At 34.7% G+C, this 14,419-nt stretch overlaps 1 protein-coding gene across 1 annotated transcript in view; it reads left to right on the plus strand.

Annotated features, from left to right (window-relative positions):
• ERP44 (endoplasmic reticulum protein 44) overlaps positions 1–14,419 on the plus strand; it is a 54,882-nt gene that overhangs the window by 22,926 nt on the left and 17,537 nt on the right. The window contains exons 2-4 of the mRNA XM_085306798.1: positions 1,994–2,066; positions 3,793–3,832; positions 6,777–6,892. Coding sequence (XP_085162924.1) covers positions 1,994–2,066; positions 3,793–3,832; positions 6,777–6,892 — 229 coding nt within the window. The remainder of the gene's footprint in view (positions 1–1,993; positions 2,067–3,792; positions 3,833–6,776; positions 6,893–14,419) is intronic.

The following is a 14,419-nucleotide window of genomic DNA, read 5'->3' on the forward strand; positions in this document are numbered from 1 at the left end:
CAACTAAGAGCCTTGCAGCTTGATCACTAGTTTTGTTTTTATACTGGTCGTCTTAAAGCTACAGCTGGCTGGGTTTATGCTTGAAATCTGCCAGAAACAAGGGAATGCTGTGCAAATTCCTGCACAGATCTTAGACTTGCATCTAATACTACAATCTTATCTTAGCCTGAGCAGCAACTGTGAGGCACTAATCCATGTTTTGTGTTATGGAAGCCAATGAGTTTTCAGCCTGTAGCCCATAGACTGCTGTASAGGGCTAAGAAGGACTGAGTATGCTACACATTGGTCTAAATATTGGAAATACAATCAGTAGGATCAGTACCTTCACTGAGAAATGTTTAGTGAACCACAAATCAAGAGATTGAAAATGATTACTGCAAACTGACAGCTATTGGCAGTGTATTGCTGCAAAAGACATCCAGAATTTTCTAAGCTGATCTTAATGAAAGCAGCCATCCAGTATGTCTAGTCTTTTTGAGAGGCCAGTATTTGATACGCATTTGTACTGAATGCTAGAAAATTTGGTTTGACGTTGAATTAGTCTTGCAATGGATTGGAACCTGTGTCAAAAATCAGAATCTTAGCTGCTTGAACTGCTTCCTAAATCTAAGTCGTATCCTTATCTAGTCAAACATTGTCATGGCCCTGGTATAGGAGAGAGGTCTCGGGTTTTTTTGTAAATACAGAGCAATCCTTATATCACAGTGTTACAACTGCTCTATGTGGCATTGTTCAAGTGCTCTTTGTGTTTCCAGATGGATATTTCTTTGGTGTCTGTAGTAAAAGCAGCCATCGCCTCTGCCTCATCACAGGTTTTCTGTGCAGCTGCAAGGATTAAATCTAACACTTCATGAATTTAGGTATTGTATATTTCGTGTTCAGTTCTACCTCAGTGCAAAGACTAATTCTTCAGTTATCACTTGGAATCTCTGGTCTGTACTGGAGTTCTTGTTTAGCATGTATTTTCAGTTCTCTAGTGAAACCCTTCCTTTCACATCTTCTTCATCAGTTGAGAAATCACAGTCATGGGAAATACAGATTGGAAGGCATCTCCATAAATCATCTGATCAGAGCCCTGGTCCTACTTGGAGAAGGGATAACTTTTAGATCAGCTTGTTCAGGAAGGATACATTCATGTCCCAGGCCAGAATCTGTACTGTCCAGGTCCAGAACTCCTACACTTACCTCTTCTGAAGTGAAAATAAACTGTAGCTCAGTGCCTGAGAATGTTACTCTCTCATCTGGAATACACCAGCAACTTGAACCCTTTTTTTCTTCTATCTGAGGTAAAAAGACTGTGCCTATTGCAGTGAATGTGACATTGTATTCTTCTGCATATTGCTGTTGTAGTTGCACTGACAGTACTACATGTGTGGCTTTGCAGTTGAATCATCTGACTGATGTGCTTTCTCAGTTTATAGTCTGACACATTTGTGCCAATTATATTCTAGAACTAAAGCAGTATCAAGAAAAATTACAGAAGGGGATAGAAAACTGTAATTAGTTTATTTTTATACATAAAAAATCTTAACAATAATGAAAACGGAAGCAATTGTAAACTTTACCTAATGAGAAGCTTTTTTGCCAGACAAGCACTGTTAGTAATATGAGGAATTACTTGTCTCTAGGTAGAGCTGCTGTTCCTGCCTACTTCTGGGTCTTGTGGGATAGTCAGATGACTAAAATGTGTGTTTTATTTCACAATCCAGAGTGAACTTATGAATAGAAGCTACTTCTTAAAGGTTCAAAAATTACCAATAATATTTCTGCTAGCATAATAGAAGATGATAATATGAAGAGAGAAATAATTTTATTTCAGCTGTAAGGATGTGTGCAGTGATRTTTGTGGTAGTACAGCATCTGAAATGCATTGACTGAACTATTTTTATTTTACTGTTCTGCCTCTTCCCGTCCTCCAGGTCTTGATGTATTGTGTTTCAAATTGTAAATACATTGCTACTTTATTGTTGACTGGTTTGGTTTCTCTTTTTAGGTGTCTTGGCTTTTTAATCCAACAAGAAGTGAAATAACAAGTCTAGATAGTGGAAATATAGATGACATTTTAAGTGAGTACTTTGAATCTTTTTTCTTTGCATGTTGACAGTCATTTATGTCAAATTTCTAGCTTCAAAAATACGTATTGCAATCTAAATAGAATATTAGGTGCTTATGATCAAAATCAGCTGTCTGAGCTGATGTGTCACACAAATTTCTTTGCTGCACTCTTAATATAATTATCTAAGAAAAATACCTGGTGCCTTTTTTTGAAATGCTTTGTTATAAAAGCAAAATCTGTCAACAGAGCATTTTAAGAGTTCTCAAATAATAGCAGCAGCTGAAACCCATAGTGATAGGTTGTTTGAGAGTTACTTAAGTGTTGCAGTAAGTGTTGCTTGTTACATGTGCCTTTCCTCTTGTTAAACTTTCCCAAAAGCCACTAGAGTCAAGAGAGAAAGACTCATAAGTTAATGTTTCATCTGCTATCTTAAAGTAATCAGATACATATTTCTTATCTGAAACCTTTTTGTCAAGAAAAGTAGACAATTTACCTGTATCTAGTTCTCTTCACATGAAAATAATTACTGCATTATGCTTCAAAAAAGAGTGATCAGAAATACAAAGGAGGAATTTTGTTTTAATTTTCCTAATGTTGCTGGATTGCTTTGTGTAGTAAATGTATGATTGGATAATATAAGATCTATTTTTTAAATAACTTTTGTACACTGAAAAATGTACAATCCTGTCATAAAATATTTTACTGATAATAGTGAAAATAAGTACCAAGTGTAAGTGCTTTCTTAATTTCACCCTGTTAATAACAGTAAATGCTCATTGCCTTGGGGGTTACCCTACACATCTCTGTGTGCTGAGTTTTCATTAATTTCTTGTTCACCACTGCTTTCCTAACAGATGATGAAAATATTAAAGCGATACTTTTAATTAAAGCTGAGGTTTTCCCTAATCTTCTTAAAAGCTGTCTTTCCAGTACATGACATGCTGTGCTTAATATCTTAATCTTTGCATGTAACTGTTTTGTAATTTTGTCAACAGAGCAAACTTACCRAGCAAGATTTCTGCTTTATAAAGCTGTGACTTGTATTATATAGTACTAGTATTTATTTAAATTTATATTTTATTCAATATCTAGTCCATTACTCAAAAATCAGGTTTTTTTTTTTAAGCATCCCTTAGCATTTTCCTTTCTGGGGATGAGAGGTTTTTTCTTACACCTTTTGCCTTGGCATCCAGCTTCACAGCAAATAAGGCAGAGAAAGAGTGACTGGACCAAGTTACATAGGCAGGCTACATGTTGTCATTCCTCTAACCCAAATAGCTGATGTTTCAGCTTTTAACTTTTTTCCTAAACATTTGTGAATAATCTAATTCATACTTAAAAAGTATAGTAGAGTACAGCTTCTGGTTCTGAGTGCTCTAATAGTAAATCCAGAATTACTTTTTGTATCTTTATGTCACTTCTTTTGTATCTTTATGTCACTTCTTTTGTATCTTTATGTCTTAAGTATTGACATCATTAATGTCAAATATATCAATAAAATCAATAAAATACTTGACTAAAGGCCTCTCATCGCGCTTTCCACTTGCTATAGATTATATTTCAGATAAGATTTATCCTAATTTTAGTTTTCTAACCATCAGACTAAGTTGAATGTTGTATAATCTAGAAATACTGTTTTCACAGTTCTTATGCATACTTTTATAATCTCAAATTAAAGTGCTGTAAGAAGTTTGCCTTATGATGTGACTTTGTTTGTTTGTTTGTTTTTCTTTCAGACAATGCAGACGTTGCTTTAGTTAATTTTTATGCTGATTGGTAAGTTATACAAGTTCCTCTCTCCCTCCCCCCCCCCCACTTTTTAAACCTTTGGCTGTTGGAAACAATCATGTTTGACCATAGTATTCTAATCTGAGATGCAGTGGTACATCACTTTAAAAGCAATTCTTGCATGTTTTTTTTATATATACTTTGATAACTTCCCCTTCTTCTTCTTTGCCATCTTTTSTTTCTGTCAGAAGTCCATCAGAGGCAAAAAGTATTCTGTGGTAGCAGGGGATGGCACACTACATAATCAAAGTTTTTTTTCCCTGCTAGTAGGACAATTTTTATTAGCTTTTTGCTCTTGAATGTAGGGATGGTCCAAAAGATTCTATTTTTTCCCTTCTATGTTGGTCCTGTAGACATGTAACAGAAAACCTGAAGTTTGATTTGAAAAATCAAATCCTTCTCTAATTTGGAAGACCCTTCATGTAGAGAACTTGAGAGATTATAACTGAGAAATGAAAACTGAGAAGCTGGAAAAGGAAAGAATTTGGGGTCAGATTAGTTAGACATTATGAAAGACACCCTTAGAAGAATCTGTTTACTTTTTTTTTCCTTGCCTACAAAAAACATTTTTAGAATTCATTTAAACACTGTAACCCACTTTTTATTGTGTAAGTGATCTTTTTATTTGTTCTGTTTTGTTCACTGTTAATATTTCTAAATGAACTTTTAGCAAGTTTATGCTTTGAGAGCATAAACTGTCAGCTGTCCAAATTAGGTCTTCTAGGTGATTAGACTTGATTTCATTTGCCTTTCCACCTTCCACTATGTAGGTCTTCATAGGTCCATGCAGTATCTAAATTAAAAAGTACACAGATTTAAATTGATAAATGTACTGTTTGCCTTTATTGATAATTCATTCAACTGGTAGCAGGCTGATTTAAATCATTTTAAAAAGTGATTAGAAAAAAAATCATACATAATCTTTTTCTGTAGAATGAAATTCTCAATAAAGGTGTTCTCAGTACCTTGACTTAAACTTTGCATAAAGATGTACATGATACCAAATCACCTTAAAAATCACTGTATATACTTCTGTCATTTTAAAAGCAATTCTTACGTTGATTATTTTGCATCTATTCAGTTCCTTAAACAAACTAAATTGATGCCAGGCACATTTAAATAAAATTTTTTTTGAGAGAGATTGCATTCATTTACTGAGTAAGCTGTTTGTAATTTGCTATGACAGTACAATTTGGTATGTATTAAGCCCAGTCTCTTTTCTTGGTTATAATTATACTGTAAAGACTGTTTTTAAAATGAAAAACAAACAACCCCCCCCTGTATTCTAGGTGAGAATCAGGACAGTGTAGATAGGTCTTGCTAATTATTATATGTCTTTATTTCATTTAAATAACTTTCAAGATGGCTTATTTTCGGCTGTGGTGTGCAGATCCTGGGCTATTTTATTAAAGACAGTCAAGAGTGCAAGCACATTAAGAGTAAAGTTAAGTTTCCATATCACCATTGAAAATTGATTTGGAATTTTTGGAAAAGGCAAACTGCAGAAGGCTTAAAATCACTACCCTGATAATTCCAGTGATCTAGGGAATATGCCAATATTTTAAAACTTAATATAGTAAGGTGCTAAGAGACATATTCTGAACCTGTAAGTGTTGCTGTTTCTGCAATTCCCACTGTTACGCAATCTTCTCTTTAATAGATTTGCTCAGAATTTAAAGATTTGGATATACTTGCAAGTTCAGTCACATTATAATAGGACATAAATTTAAAACATTCAGTCTCAATTAGCATCATATGTAGATATTCAGTCATAAATCCCAACATAGCATACTCCTAACCCATGAAACAACACGAAGTTGAATGAGAACAGGTCAATTTTGCTGACATAGATACTCTGCTATCTATGAGGTAGAGGAGAGTGGGGGACAAGGAAGCTGTATGTAACATACATATGCACGTAAAAGTGTAACATGACTGTGCTGACAAAAGGCAGGTTTCTTTATCGAAAACGAGCTTACACCTTATTCATATTTTGACAGTAAAAACTACCTCTTTGCTTGGAGCATTTGCTGTTGTAGGCATAAGAGCATCACCAAGCTAACACTGTTAAGTGTAAGCAGGGCTTGAAAGCACATAATCTTATTACAAGTCAACTTTTGGATGTCTCGTTCTGACAGCTTCTGTAGTGCCATTACTGGTCTTCCATTTTAAAATTTGTAATGTGTCTGGAAGAACAGAAGATAAACTAAGTTAAGTGACAAATCAATAACATACTTTTACACTAGTGGTAATTTAACCTCAAAGCCCTTGTGAGGCCTCTTTATACATACTCATGCATTTTCTAAGACTAAAAACAGTTTGCTACAAAATCTGACATGACTGCAAGAAGGGATCCATGGAAATCTTTTTCTTCACAGTACCGTAATAGCAGCATGCTTAAATTCTAGACATAATTTCCACCTGTTTTGAGCAATAACATAAGCAATATGATTCCTAACGTTGATTCATATAATACTATCTCTGCAATACTTTTCTGAGGATGATAATTTAAGTGTTGGTCAATATTTAAACTTCAACAATCAAAGCAACTCTTATTTTATTTTTAAAATGTCTTCCCCAGGGATAATTCAGGTAGGAAAACAGATTAACAGACTTTCTGAATAGAATGGATTTTTTAAAGCTTACCTTAAGAAACACATCAATGGTGTTTCTTAAGCTAATAAAGCAGAGGGGTACATCTTGACTTACGTATTCATTTAGAATGATTTTTTTTCCCACCTGAATTATTCAAGTTACTTTTAAGCCTATTTTTATCCAATCAATTACTGGGATGATTTCAAGTTTGTATTCTTTTATAGTAGCTTCTTTCTCCCTCTCTTTTTTCCTGCAAAGGCTGAACTCTTCCCTGAGTCATCAGTCAAAAGTTTTCAAGTTAATCTTTTGAAATTATGAATTTGTATTCTTTCTGCAGGTGCCGCTTTAGCCAAATGCTTCATCCTATTTTTGAGGAAGCTTCCAATGTAATTAAGGAGGAATATCCAGATAAGAATCAAGTAGTGTTTGCCAGAGTAGACTGTGATCAGCACTGTAAGTAAATTCTGATTTAGTTCTTTCTATAATATCCTGCCAGTAAGTTATTCACTGTATTGAGAAAGATAATAGAAAGTAATCTCCAAGGTGTAGTTGGACCTGCCCCATTATTTAGCCCAGAGAGAATTGCTTGCGTACATCAACAGATCTCCTGACAAATTTGTTAGGGCAATCTCCAGACTTGCTTATTCACCACATTAATAAAAGTGCTCTTATATCAGTTCAGCCTATCTCATTTAACAGGAAAAAAATATCTGCAATTGTGAATTGAAGTGGCTCATTGAGGGTCAGAGAAGCCAGAGTGCAACAATTGGTGCAACCAGGTGCAACAACATTGCAACCAAGAAGAGGGAGGGAGGACTTTCCTCCATTGTCAGTATCAGCAAGATGCTCAACTCAGCTGCCCACTCTTGAGTAGGCGTCATGGTATGGCCAGTGGCACAAATTGGGAGTATGCAAATTGTCTTTCACACAGCCACTAGTGCTTTGCTGTTTGTACACTTATCAATAACTGTCTTTCCTCCCCACCCCCACCCCCCCGGAAATACATGAAAATGGATGGTATGCCAAACTTACTCATTTTATTCCAGTAATAATCCTAAAAGCTTTTTTTTTAATTCAGTGATAAATAAAATGTCAGGAACATCAGTTACCCATTGAAAGACAAATGGATTGCAACGAGATCTTATTAGGGTGCTTTCTGTAGTATAATATTGGCAGCATTACTGTTTTATGCTTTCTAGAACAACAGCATTTTCAGGCATGGATTTTTCATAGTGGCCTGTGATTCCCAGAGAGCCGTAACAGTTGCAAGTGATTTCAGATCACAGTGGAAGTTCAGTTCTAACTCATATTGATTATAATATTTAGACTTCATGAAACTGTCCATTTATAAGAAGAATCACACTGGGGAAGTCTGAAGAAGTGTGTGGAGTCATTAGTTTTTATCTGTAGGCATGAACCTATCCCAATCTCTTGAACTTACTGTTTATGTAATATTGGTGTTTTAGTAATCAGATTTTTTTTTTTAAACAAAGGAGAAAATCTTGTAGGACAAAAAATCAACTGCTTATCTCTGAGATGTACCTGACTTAATTTTCTTTCTTGTCTTTTTACCCTTCCCATTTTGACAATTTTACTTCTTTAGTATTAGAGAGGATTCTTCCCTATAAAGAGAATTCTTAGCTTGAAATGTCTTTGTTTTTACTTGCAGACTTAAAAGTGAGCAAATACACTTCAGCGTATTCCACTGACACCACTATTTGTGCTCTATTCTGTGTGCATACATTTTGTTGCCCCAGTATAAAAGCACCTGTCTTGCAATCCTGAAAAGAATCTCAAGCACAAAAAATACTTCTAAGGTGGCAAACTGTGTTAACTCAGTATCTGAAATTTCAAAGCTGATTCTTCAAACAGTCAGAAGTGAGTAAGGAAATTGTCTTTTGGCCCTTCCCAGAAATCAGTAAGACCAATACATAGTTGCAGAAAAGTTAAATGCCTCTGGGATTAAATCCTTGAATCATTGGAACTTAGAACCGCTATTATAGCTTCTTGTGGAAAAGAGACAGTATTCTCTTTTGGTACTTAAGTGGCATTGAAGCATTCAGCTGCTTTCTGATGTTGGAGCAGTAGGGGCAAACTGAGGAACTAAAATAAAACATGTTCTTGAAGGATAGTTCACAGAATCACAAAATGGTTGAGGTTAGAAGAGACCTCTGGAGATCATCTAGTCCAACACACCTGCTCAAGCAGGATCGTGTCCAGGTGGGTTTTGAGTATCTCCAGAGAAGGATGCTTATGTTTGATGCTTAGTGACAAAGCTATCATTCTGTCTGCTCTTATAGTCAGTATAAAGATGTTTTCTGGAACTTGATAGTTAGGCTCCAATGTGATTACATACAAATTTTAAACATTATCAGTATATTAAATCTCTCTATATACATGTTTTATACTGATTTATTGTGGAAGGTAATTACAGCTGGAAAGTGTAGATTTAGTCATCAATCTCTTTCATCATWAAGCTGATACAGATCATACATTAAATGTAAATTTAAGCTAATATTCTATTTATTTTCTAAAACTTCATACTTTTATAACTTATAAAAATTTAAGTTCAATTTTATTTCTTGCTTTTTAAAATCTTCAGTGGTTTTGATGTGTTCAGTTTAGTAATTCACTTACATTAAAAACTGTGTAACTACTAAGTGAAATACCTGGAAAAAGCAACCTTCACTAAAGAACTTCAGAAAATCTTTTTGTATATTGATTATTAGAAAAGGGTATGTGAGGGTGTATTTTTGTTGTTGTTGTTAAGCAGTAGCTTTGGAAGCCCAGTTGGTAGTGTGGATTTACTATGTTCTTTTGTAAATAAGCAAATATTTCAATATATGAGCCTCTGGAGCGTAATTTGTCTTATGAACTCAAAATTGGGATTTATGATACAGAATTCTTATGAATTGAAGTATGTATCAGTCTTAATTCTACTACATCCTTATTTTCCTTTAAAGTCTTTTCTGAATTTAAAAATATATTTTTTTTAAAAAAAGTAGATTTGAATATAAATCTTTGTGCTTCAGGACAGAAGCTTGTTTCTAAGACAACTTCCATTTCCTAGTAGGTGTTCCAGAACAGACTGTTTAGAAGAGTCTTGTACTTTCCTTGAAAACATGTATTTTTGGCCCCTGTTAGTAAGAAGACAGAAAAGTGAACTACTGATATCTATTGGGTCTGACTGTTTCTGTAATATATGTTAATATTAGTATTAGATTGTAGTGCTACTGTGCCTTCAGTAAGCAAAGTAACTCCTTGTGATAACAAGTTTTGGGTTTGTAAATGAAGTATAAAGGAACTTGAAACTGTAAGCAAGCATAAGGATTTCATTGTATTCCTACCATTTAAGCTGAGGGGAAAAAAATACCAGTCTGAAAGAGTTATCTTTGAATAAGACAAAGTAGAAGTGCTTCAGAGAGGATGCTGATGACTTTCCTCCGGAGACCAATTTTTCTAGACTATTAGAATAGGAATGGTTGTTATGAATGCTCCTTTACAGCAGAAGGTGGTCTAGGTTGCTGGTTTCCAGTTTCTTAGCTGACTTTGATGTAGAACATTGATTCCGTTTCTTATACCTCTTTTAGTCTAGTATGCAAGCTACTGTTAACATTACTCATGGGGAAAGGTTACTTGGTTTAAATACCCCCTCAAGGTCCTTTTCAATTCTGCCTCCTCTGAGTATTATGGGGTCTTACGATTGTGTGCAAATGTCATTAGAGAAGTAGTTTAACTGGGGAGGATTGATGCAGTATTATGACATACTTGGCAGTAACGTGGATGTAATACTTTTTGTATGAAAAAGCAGCAGGCAGAAAGTGCCTTAAGTGAACTAGAACCTAAAGAAAATGCTTGATTTTATAAGAGGAATAACAACCCTAAGTTAACCTACCAAACCTCCCAAGGCTACATTTCATTTCTATTCTGTAGTATTTCTTGGCAGATAGCCTAAGGGACTTCAGAAGTTACAGTACATCTCACGATCTCATATGAGCAATTGGAATACTCATCGGGTAGTCCCAAGATCAAATATACAACTGAAGGAATATGTCATCTTTGAAACAGAAGGTGGGGAGAGGAGTGCATGATTTGAGTATCAAATCTAATAAATTCAAGCCAGCATATTGGTTTATATAAATCTTGATTTATACTTTGAAGTATGTTTTGAAGACATACTTATGCAACTCCTATAACCATCATGTAAACACAAAATTAAAAAATGCAATAATGTGTGTTTCTGCTTCTTTAGACAGCATGATTAATCTCATTAGAAAAAGGTGCTAGAGATATTTTCAGAGATAATTTTAATGGATTTTGACTTCTGTAGTTTTCATTTTTCTTCAAAAGAGTTTTTCAGATTATGTTAGCCATCTATTCTGCATTTGAATTGCTTCAGGTTTTAGCTTATGGATGTTTAGGATAATTGTCAGTGTTGTTCAAATCCTAGTGGACATCTTTTCTGAGAGGAAAAAAATCTCTGAGAGCTAATCCTCTTAACTTAAGATCTAAATATGTGGTGGTGGTGGTATGAATTATGACCTGGGAGATTTGAACAGTGGGCTAAGGTAATGGTGGGGTTGCTATCTTGACCCTTGTAAGTATTGCTGCTGCTTCAGCAGAATCACCTAGACCACAGTGTGGGCTGGAGTCTGCATCAGTGGTATGTCTTGATGCAGCAGTTCATTCTTAGCCTCAAAAAGGTATAAATTGGACTTGAGATTCTGGGTAACTTATCTGATATATTAGATGAATTCTCTGAGAGGTATGTTGTGATGTTAACCTAAAGTGATGAAATTTGAAGCCATTTGAGAATCAAGGTACAGGTTGCTTCTTTACTTGAAGTTGTAGTTTAGATAATGTACAAACATTCCAGTGAAAAGCCTGATACCCAACACCCTCTAAATGCACCCCCCCCCCAAAAAAAAATGTTTTCAGCATTCCTTTGTTGAGTGTAAGAGTACATAATGCTCAGACAAAAGAGAAATGACTGACAGTGCTAGACATGTACAATAAAGATACAGTTCATGAGTGATAGCTCACAAAGCATGTTATCCTGGAGAAGCTGTTGCTCAGAAGGCTATTTGGGAGACTGACTTAAAATATATGAGTGTATGCTTCAGATATCATGCAAAAGTTTTTCTTCAAAACAACATTGAAAACCCTCTATTGTAAGAGGCAGCTTTTCTCCCTCTTCACTATTTTGGGAGAAGTATCAGTAGAGTACAGTTATGAAGAGTTATAACTTTGAAGGCATTCTTGTTGGAGTTTGTGGAATGAATAATAGAAAATAGTATGGACAGTTTAAAAGTGGATGTATGCTCACATATATACAAAAAAGGGAGGGGAGAGTCTTTTGAATTCTGCAGTTATTTGAGCTCTGCAGGAAATTTTTCCTTTACAGAAGACAAAAAGATTGAATATCTCAGTAGTTCCCATCAAAACTAGTGTGAAACTGTTCTGGTGGCACAGCCACCAGATTTGTGATTTTATGATTAATTGGGTAAAGTACAAACTCAATGTTTATATTTTTAAGAAAGAAAATATAAAATCATGGCTGGCAGGTGTTTTTCATCTTTTGGTAAATTATATCTACATTGAATCTCTTTTCATCAGAAAATGTGCAGTGAGAATGTCTGGAAATATTTTAAGATTTATTTTAGGATTTACTATAACAGATGTGATCTGTGAATGAATTCAAGCAATGTTTCATGTATTTGCATTATATATTTCCAATTTTAAAAGGAATATAATTCTGTCATAGCTCTGCTTACGTTAGATCTACCTGTATCAAAGGCCAGGATTTAATGAAATATTTAAGATTTACTCTGTTTGACTTTTGAATGAATTCAAACAACTTTTCATGTACTTGCATTTTATATTTTGTTTAAAAAAAGATGATGTTTTTCAAATACTTGTGTAGGACTATCATCTCTGTGTTAGTTCAAATATCAGTATTCCTGGATTCTCAATGTAATTTATAAAGAGCATGCAAGTTCTGACTTAGGAAATGGTGTTTGAATTCAGTCTTGACAGTGGATATTTTGTTATCATTATTATTATTTTTTAATGTGACTTTAGCACTTGATGAAGAGTCATGGCCTCAGGGAATGAAATCTCCGTCTCAGAATACTCAAGATGTACTGGCATAAATGTTCTGCAAAGTGTGCACATTATAATACCTTAAAAGTGTATTTTAACTCTATCTTGAAGAAAGAGTTCATGTTGTGAGACAAAAAGTGTAGTTCTGGTGTTCTCTTGCGGCGGAGCAGACTGTGGACCCCTTCCTCAGATTCTGTAATGTGATTAGTCTTTAATTTCAATATGYTTATGAGAGGTTTGGATGGGAAACCTTGATAGGTTAGGCTTCATGTCTTTTATCAGACTCTGGTTAAGCTTTGCTAGACTGACATGCTGTCATACTGAAGGTCTTTCTATCAACAAAATTGAACTTTTTTTCCCCCCCCCACTAAGCAAATACAAAGTGATCACTTTTATCTCCCTACACTTTATTTTTATATATGTGTGTGTGTGTGTGTGTGTGTGTGTATGTATGTGTGTGTATTTATTATTATAGATGTCCATTATACTTTGAAGCTTCTTGCAGCCAGTTTTTAAGGACTATAATTGAAAAGCAAGAGTATTTTAAAAGAGAGAAAGAAAGTATTGATCTAATACTTACTAATATTGAATGTGTTGAAAGGTTTTTTCTTGAGAATTTTGGATTAAATTGAAATAATAGTACTCTGAATTGAGGGATAAATTGTTTTTGTCTTAATTTTAACTGTGATTAGTGCATTAAAAATTACGTGGCTATTTAGGAAGCAGTTCAAGAAGCCCTTTCTTAGTCAGAATTGATGGATTAAATTCTGTAATACTTTACAGTGAGGTGAGGCATGTTATGAGCTGGGCTTAACTGGTGAAGTTTTTAAGCTTATCAATTTGAGGGATGTTAAAGAATGTTCTTGTACAACAAGAACGCTGCATGGTTCTCATTCTTTGCCATGTAAATTTAGTTTTCAGTTCTAGGACTAGGTTAAATTGGGCAGTTGGTATAAAAATTATTTCCTTAACTGAAGCTGTGAGAGACTAATAGCTCTTTATTAGCAGTTAATACAGATTGTTTCAATGAGTGTTCTTGAGGCAGCAAGGAAATTCAATTTTTGTTACCTCTTTAAAGTCCAAATGATGTGGAGTGCTTTATTGCTCTGGAGGGCAGTTATAGATTCAGTTCTCAGTTCTGTAGCAAACTGACAGACTTCCAGTTGCACAGTGATTTAATTTTGGTTTGCAGCTAAGAAATGTATGTTAGCTCCCCAGTTTCAGCAGTTTTTACATGATAACTGCCTCTAAGTAAGTTTTCAAAGACTTCTGTTGCTTTCCTTTTTAAAAATATTAAATGTAAGTAAATTTGCTCTGTATTAAATTTAAGTGAATATAATGGGCACTCTTGTCAGAMTTCTTACATTATTCACTATTTTTCTAGATATTGCTAATGGGTGGAATTCAGTCTTGTCTTCATTTAGTTGCCCCACTACCATGGGCCAATCCAGTTCACCTAAAAATGTATCCTTTGGCTTCTGTGGAAGCTGTGAAAAGTAGCAAGACATGCATTCATTCCACAGTTTCAGTGCCTCCTCATTTGCTCACTGGGCAACAGTGAAGTGACTCCAAAGAATAAGGCAGTCCATTTGACTTCACTGTATGTTGCTTTCCTTGAAAGGTATACAGGAAACAGTGTAGATATGGTTGACTAGAATTAGTTCATGTCAAAAAGATGAAGCCCTGGAAACTGATCAGGTCTTGAACTGAGTTGGCTTTTAGGTTAGATTTTGAGATTTAGGTAAACTGGAACCCGTCCTATGTTAGAGAACCCTCTGTTTTCACAGAGACCATGTTTTTTGTTTGTTTCTAGATGTAATTCCAGGGCAGGAGTTGGTAGGACTTTAACAGCAAAAAAAGTGCTGGCAGAAACCTATT

This window comes from Rhea americana, unplaced genomic scaffold (assembly GCF_003343005.1).
Source record: "Rhea americana isolate MKP2758 unplaced genomic scaffold, rheAme1 scaffold_248, whole genome shotgun sequence".
Taxonomy (NCBI): domain Eukaryota; kingdom Metazoa; phylum Chordata; class Aves; order Rheiformes; family Rheidae; genus Rhea; species Rhea americana.